Source organism: Austrofundulus limnaeus, unplaced genomic scaffold (assembly GCF_001266775.1).
Source record: "Austrofundulus limnaeus strain Quisiro unplaced genomic scaffold, Austrofundulus_limnaeus-1.0 Scaffold348, whole genome shotgun sequence".
Taxonomy (NCBI): domain Eukaryota; kingdom Metazoa; phylum Chordata; class Actinopteri; order Cyprinodontiformes; family Rivulidae; genus Austrofundulus; species Austrofundulus limnaeus.
In genome coordinates, this window is record NW_013952750.1 from 54,915 (window position 1) to 63,301 (window position 8,387).

Sequence of the window (8,387 nt, forward strand, 5' to 3'; positions counted from 1 at the left end):
TGAGACAGTCAGGTGGTAAGTGCCACATCTGGCACTTGATTGGCCACCCCAGTTGCCCCAAATTATTGGCACACATTGGGGTGGGGGGTGGGGGGCTGCTATGATGAAGTTTACTTGGCATCTGAAATTACATTTCCTCAAAGGTATTTTTAATCTGAAAAGAACTGAGTGAGAACTAATGTTGAGAGCTCAGCAGACAGTTTAAGTTTCACTTTCACTTTCACCCGAGAGCCTGCAAGAGTCATGGGCGGGGTTGTGTGTGTGTGTGKGGGGGGGCTCCGCCATGAGGAAGTTTGGCTTAAAGACACGCCCCAGGGGCGTTTCTGGTACCAAAAGGCATTTCTGGTCCCCACCTGTCGTTTTGCTCCTCAGCATGGCGTCCTAAAAACACTGCAAGATTTCTCAAACATGCATGAATGAGTCAAAGCAAGGCTTTGGGTATGTTTTTATGAGAGCATAACATTACAACATGATATAAAACTCAAAAAAAGTTGATTTTACATGATATTATTCCTTAAAGGAATATATCACCCACTGCTTGTCAACGTCTCCTGAGAAATAAAATTTTATCTACTTAAATGTTCAAGAAACACTAATAAGTATCAGAGTGGTGGGCTAAAATGATCTGACAACATTATGCATCAAAGAGACAAAAAGCTTTGTTTGTGAAAACAGTGCTCATTTTATGATTTATTAAAGGAGTGAAAGTAAAAAAAAAAACTAACTAAAGCACAGATTATATGCTTTAGTTTGTGTAGGTTTCAAACGAAATCCAAAACTACAAAACACGTTGCACTTTATTGTGTTTTGATGAGCTTTACTGAGGAATGATGCAACAAAATGTAAAAGAGCACAAAAACCCACTTCAGCTTGTTCGGCAGCACAGTGTCAGTGGACCACAGGCAGGTAAACCTCCCAGGAGCCACCAATTGAGCTTTTTTATTTTTTGCTGATGAACAGAATTTGCTGAGGACATATAAAAAAATAAAATGTTTATTTACATAACACTGACACTGTAAACAGAAGCTTAATATTAAATTCTTCTGAATAATGTATTTGACATTAGCCTGATCCTTAAAATAATATGGAAAGACACAAAAACTAACCTTAAATTGGGCAGGAGAAAGTTTAGCAAACAGACATCCATGAATATGGATACATTTGTAATGTATGATAATGATCATGCATATAAATAAAAGATGGTTAGGMCAAACAAAACAGTATGGCATATGTCTTCACAGTAATTCTTCATCATCGTTCTAAATTCAGCTTCTTCACGTAGTTTTATGCAAAATGATCTGAATATATGGAAATATTTTACAAAAATATTTTGTTATTCATGTCTTTTATTTTTATTTTTTTGACAGTCATTACTGGTGTCAGTCATTTTACATTCTCACCATATCTTTTTTAATCTACAAGAGTCTGTGAATTTCTAAAACGTATTAGTTTTGCTGGGCTTTGTTTTTCTATTCTTGCAAAAACTCATTACTGTCACACTTAACAAGCTTCAGCACCACAATCCAACACGACTATCTGGAAGAAATGGCTTCCTCAGGTAAATATAATTGGGTTTTGACGTYGCACGTTACTGTGTGTAATTTATTGGTGCAAACATGTCCGTTGGTTTCTCGAGGTTCCAAGGCTGCAGTGAACGCACAGCWCTCAGGGGAAATATGTTTCAACATCCACATGATTAAACTGACATATAGGTGAAGGCATTGCCAGTAATAAATCACTTCCTCAAACGCAGAGTAAATATGTAAGGAAGAGCTTCACTAATGTAACATGAACACGCTCAGTTCATCTGGAAATTTATCAGGACTCTGGAACTTGATTGCATTAAAGAATGTGTTTGGAGATTTAAAAAAATGTTGGCTTTGACTGGTCAGCAGAGGAAATAATTAGATTACAGTGTGGACTAAAATGTAATACAGATAAATGCACAAATGCATATAAAATGTGAATCTTAAATGACAAACAAACATGTTTAAAAAAGGTGCAATTTCATGCAGCTTGCYAAGACATTTTAAGTTTGGTATCTTTCATCTTAGAAAAGAAGTGATAACTTCATCCTACAGAAACTGGATTAAAAACAATTTAGAGATTGCACATCAATGCCAAACAAAAAAAGGTCTGGCATTCCTTAAAGGAATATATCACCCACTGCTTGTCAATGTCTGCAGAGAAATTAAATTTTATCTACTTTAAACAAACCTTGAAAACAACATTGCACATGATCCCATGTGTTATTGTGAGATCTTCTACAATCTGTTGGAGCTTGAGTTGTGAATGACTCAACTACAACCACACTCAGCTTTAGCAAATGCYACATACTGTATTTACACACCATATAGAAATACTGCAATCCAAAACAAATGTTTCAAAAACAGAACAAAAGGACCTAMATTTTGAAGATGAAGATGGTTCACCTTCCATTCAGGAAGTTTTCTCAGTTCAGAAAAGTGTTCAGAAAAATGTTCCAAGCTTTATAGGCCTGCCCTGGTTAGTGGTTAGATTAACATGAAGACTAAAATTGAACTACTCGCCCTTTACAATGGAGTCTAAATGAGAGACTCACAGACCAGGCTACAGGCCTCCATGTACTCCAGTCGAACTGCTGAAATCAACTCTCATTGTAGCAGTTGTGTGACAAAAATTGTGTCATTTTGTTCAGAGGTTTTGGTCTTCGGCCTCTTTTCGTCACAACCTGCCGGGAGAACCGGCTTCACGGAAGAAATTATTGTGTGACCAGAAATTTGTGGGAGTGTTTATTTATGCTGAAAGAGCTCAGACTATACTCTGCTTCTAGAATCGGACAGTTGTTGTTGAAGCAGACATTATAGACAAAACACTAAAAACTCATGAATGGAGATAAAGCAGACGTTGCACACGGAGGAATCCGTCTGCAGAAAAGTGTGGTGCTTTAACTGGGACACATTTGTGGCCAAAGTACTTACATGTTTTTCCATTTATTAGCAGCGTTTCACTCTGTCCTGCAGGGTAGGAAGCTGTCACTTGGACATTATACTCTGTCCCACTCAGCAGGTTGAGGAGGAGAATGGAATTCATGTCCTCGCCGACTGTCGTCTCCAAAACCGGACCTTGAACTGTGGAACACCAAAATGTTTATCATTAAATAAAGAAATAAAACTTTATGAAATAAGTACCTTTATGAATTAATAATAGATAAATATATAGAGACAATTTATTTCATAACGRCACTTTTCAGCAGAATGACTTCATCTGTCAATCATCAACAGTGGGTTCAACCTGTAGGCTCATTGGCTGATCCTAGCCCATCGATTAGGTTTCTTGTGCTCACAGCACAGCTTGTGCAGCTAGTAATGACTTGCTAAGTCAAGGGTCATGCATGCTAGGCTATGTTTATCTGAGCTGTAGCTTACAGTGTGAGCTCCATATTATAGCCTCGTGCATAGAAGCATGCATTGCACCTTAACATTAGTATGTGATGACTTCTGTCTGGGTAAAGGAACAGCCGAACAATTGGCTCCACCCTGATTCTTTTGATTGACAGATGTAGTAATTCTATTGAAAAGTCATGAAATAAATAAGTCAACTGGGGAAAACACCATATTGAAAGAAAAGATGACATTTTAGAATAAAATTGCTGGAATAAAATTAAAATGCCGCCAAAATAATTTATAAGGGGGGAAAATTTTCACATTGAAATAATGTTTTTGTATTAATAAGCACATTTATAAAGAAGAATGAAAAAAAAACATAAGAACCAGAATTGTACGTTTTTCACAATTACATTGTCACGTTATATATTTATTATATGTATCTATTATTTATTCATAGACATTTGATTTATAATATTTTATCTATTTAATTAATGAGGAACATTTGTGACCCATCACATCGAAACGAGGATTAAGTCCAAAAGTGGAATCTGGAGAAATATAGGGTTTTGATTTAAATGTGTGCAAAAATTGCATTTTGTCAAAATATAATGAATTAATGCCTTATCAATGAATCATTTGAATGAACTGTCTGAAATACAATCCTAAGAAAAAAAAAATTGAAGCATTTTTTGAGCAGTAGGAACAAAAAATAACTGATTTTGAGGAAACGCCTTAAAATTTAGAATTTTTCCCTGTGAGCTAGCAATGTTTTTGTTTCTTTCCAATTGGGAAATCTTAATACACAAATACTATTTGAGGTTTCTTCTTTATATGGACATCAAAAATTACTCAATAAATGTACATAAAATTAGGATTTAGACCAAACAGTGATGTATTATTGTAACCTGCAAGACAAAATAAGTCATATCTCTGGATAAACTTATGATATCAGAATGATCCAGGTATCAAAATGTAGCTTTTAAACCCAGGAATCTGAAAATGTTATTTGACTTAATCCTGATTTCCTTACGATGGGTCGCATTTTTGTGTTCATAATGAACAATAAAATAAATATGAAAAAAAGGACAAAATCTGAACATCCAGTTTATTTTCATAAAACTTGTAAAATTGTCCTAAAATATTATGAAGCTAAAACAGTGATATCTTATATTGGCATTGAAAAAGAGATTTGCCATTGAAAAATAAAACACTGAAAAATAGCCCCGCCCCGACGCCAAAACAGTGACAGCTTTGCAGTGACGTTGTTAAGAACTCTGCACTGACATGGAAAACTTGTTTCATAAAACAAAGATCGCATCATAAAAATAAGAATATCATCATGTGTTTCAATGTCAGTKTTTTAACTTTCAGTATAAACTGTTTTATTTTTTCAATGTTTTATTTTAGTGTTTTTTATGCCAAATCTCTTTTTCAGTGTCAGGCAAGCCGTTATTCTTTTAGCTTCATAAAATATCAATTGCCCATCTTTGTATGTATAATCAGTGTAATCAATAAAATGTGTTTACAGCTTGGTKGACCCATTTCCTTTCAAACTACATACTGTGCAGCACTGCAACAAGCAAAATGTGGGAGTCAAAAATCTAACTACAAAGTGTTTTTACACATTTATACGTTTGTTAGAAAGTGACGTTTGCGCCTGCAGAAACACTCAAGTTTCCAGAAGCTGCTTGGGTCACAAAATGTGCAGCTTTTTAGGTATTTTTCAGGTCTTTCTTTTTTAACCTTTACACCAAAATCCAAAATAATTACAGACGGTGCGACAAAACTGTTTCTGTTATAAATTGAGTTACAAACCTGCATTCTTCATCAAAGCAAAGAAATAAAAATCACTTGTGTTTATGCAATTTTTTCTATCAGCATTAACATGTGATTCATAACATAATAATGSTGCATAAAAATGAGCTACAATACAAATGAAACTAATGTAAAAGCGTAAATGTTTTATAACAACACATCACCCACTGAAACTGTGTTTAATGAGATATATAATTCAAATTTGTCTGTGTTTATGCCAGAATATGTGTGTCAGCTTAAGGGCAATTTATGTGTTTGCTAAAGTACACAAATATAATTGTATTTACTATAAATATATTATGACTGAGCATCAGTATGTGCAGGCCCTTTTTACTTGTGGATTCTCTGAGCTGAAGAAACAGAATGGTAGAATTAAATTCCTTTCAACCCAATTTCTAAAATTAACCTAATTCAGTCGCTTACTTGAAGCTGGATTCTCTGAGGCACAATAATTGGGTTTAGGTGACTAAAAACAGAGCTGGAAACGATAAATGCTGGCGCTCTGTCTTGGTGAAACATTTAGCAGCTGAGACRGAGCAGAGCGGTGAAAATGGGTATTTAATGATGTCTTTAAGTTGGGAAAATAAATGAGGAAGGGTGATGTCTTATTTTGGTGCTGGACTGCTGACATTTTTCTTAAAGCTTTACAGAAAGGTTATGAGCTGTAATGTGTCTGTCAGGTTTGTCACAGGCAGGTCCTCCTGTAACAAGCTAATTAGAGTTTGGAAAAGTTGGAGTCTCAGGACAGAACAGGGCATCATTTTGTTTGAATGTGATCGACTTTAACAGTATAAAGATAATATTTGTTTCTCATCAAGGAAAATGACTCATTCAGGACGACTAATGCAATGAACAAACAATGGCTTAGCATTTCATTGCTGTTGGCCTCTCTTTGTATTCTATCTGTGTGTTTGTGTGTTCATGTTTTTCTAATCTGGTGGGGACAATTTTTTGACTATTTAACCGGTACACTTAGCCTTGTGAGGACCCACTGTTCTCAATGAGGACAAAATCCCGGTCCCCACTGAGGGAAATACCGTTGATGAGTCAGGAGTTAGGTTTAGGATGTAGAAATGACTGGAAAAATAATGGAAGTCAACATGTTGCATGTTTTTGCTACCTAGTGGGGTCAATTTTTGACCATTTCTCTGGTACACACAGCCTTGTAAGGACCCACATTTCCCAATGAGGACAAAAGCCCGGTCCCCACTGAGGGAAATACTGTTGGTGGATCAGGTGTGACCAAGGTGTGAATTGGGTTTAGGTTAGGATTAGGGTCAGGTATRTACCTGTGAGGTTAGGTTTAGAGTAAGGGCTTAGGGTTAGGCTGTAGAAATGACTGGTAAATCAATGAAAGTCAATGCAAAGTCCCAATGAGTGTACTTGTTTCTGCTACAGAGTGAGGACCACTTGCAAAATAGKTGCTATCAAAGTGAGGTCTTTGATGTAAAAAAAGGACATTTTCCCAATCCTCATTTGTTTGCAGCTCTGCTGTGCTTTGCTAGTTAGGTTTAGATGTATGGTGTGAATTCAGTTTTGGTTCAGGTTAGGGTTAGGAATAGATCAGTAATGGTTAGTTTTGGATAAAGTGTCTGGGTTAGGCATAAATACAGTTACAATAATGAATGGAAGTCAATGGAAAGTCCCCACAAGGATATAGAGACATAGTAGGTGTGTGTACCATAGATAGGCTGGTAAACAATCTTGTATCCCACAGTAGGAGACTGAGGTGGATCCCAGGAGACCCTGAAGTGGTTGTATGACTCTTCTGACACACGTAGATTTTCTGGTGACAAGAGGGGAACTGCCAAAACAAGAGGAAATCAGTAAATAGGAGAAACCAGGCTAAACTTGATTAAATCACTAAAAATTTTTAAAAATGTTTAGCATTCCTTGAAGTATGCATGTTGCCTTTCATTAAACATATGAAGGCGTTGACATGTATGGTTGTGACTTGCTGCTATACAATTAAACTGAATTGGTTTAACTCAATATGTTTAGATGAATATTCAATTATTATATTATGTTTTGACTTTCAATAAAACCTGTCCAGTACAGTTAATGAGATATTTTGCTAAAGGACAAGGGATAAAACCAACAATTAACGCCAAAGTTTTAGAGAAATATTTAATGCAATGAACAGAGCTTGGAAATGTCATATGAATGACTCACAGCTATACCACAACAATTTTTTTATTTCAGTTTCTGTAAAACTGTCCACTGATTCCAAAAATYAGYTCATCAWTTCTAAATGTTTATCGTATTTTTATTTTTGGAGAGTTTCGGTACAGTCCTCGAACACTACAGACCAACAAACACACRCGTACTCGAGCAAAAACAAGATCGYCTTTTGTTTTTGGTGGWAGGTAAAGATCAGCATGTGTAGCAGAATGACTCAGGGATCAAATAAAGAAATAAAGAAAACTAGAGTAATGATGAAATACAAGAGCTGTGTTGCTGGAGCCTTTAACAGGGAAAGCTCTTGTTGGGATAAACTATCTTTCCACAGGAAAAACTGGGGTGAGGGGACCAKGGACTGAGCCAGCAACTCTTTAATTGGCAATTATCTGCTCCTCTCCCTGAACCACAGCCACCCCCAAATTTATACATTGATAATTTTATCCTGCTGCAACGCTGTCTGCAAAGTACCTTTTTATTTTGCTGGTCTGTTATATAACAGGAGTCTCTTTAAAACAGGTCGGTCGGGTTGATCTTGATGAAAAATCACAAAGTTGTGACTTCCTTCAGTGACACTTCAAGCCTCAAAGATAAAAATACGATGCTGTATTGACTTTTTTGCCATTGTGCACAATTTTAAAGGTTTTTTTTGCATTCCTTGTTACCTAAGGTGTTCTCATCTGCAAACATGACATATTTAGTCTGACATTTCATTTCACTGTACAAGAAGCCGACAATCGCTACCGGTAATAAGAGACGGGAGGATGGCTGAGAAAATCAATTAGAGCTGAGCGAAAATCATTTAATCATTTCATTAATAAAAGAGCTGCTGGTATAACAAGCGGTCCTCATTAAGACAATTTAAAACATCAGTATTTGTCATCACCTTAATTCATTTTCGTCGCTGTGAACATAAATTAACATGAAATTTATGCAACACAAATTAACATTCTGGCCGCTGCATGGACTAAATCCAGACTATTTTGCAGTTATGTCACAAAATTTTCAAACTGGAAACTTTTTATA

The 8,387-nt window shown here is 36.0% G+C and overlaps 2 protein-coding genes across 2 annotated transcripts in view; both read right to left on the reverse strand.

Moving 5' to 3' along the window:
* dscc1 (DNA replication and sister chromatid cohesion 1) overlaps positions 1-8,387 on the reverse strand; it is a 14,983-nt gene that overhangs the window by 4,673 nt on the left and 1,923 nt on the right. The gene's annotated exons all lie outside the window — the stretch shown is intronic.
* LOC106527898 (collagen alpha-1(XIV) chain) lies at positions 2,863-6,987 on the reverse strand (the record flags this gene model as incomplete). The annotated part of the gene is given in 2 exon segments (XM_014022906.1): positions 2,863-3,110; positions 6,865-6,987. Coding segments are annotated over 2 exon segments (371 nt in total), but the record flags the coding sequence as incomplete, so codon positions are not given.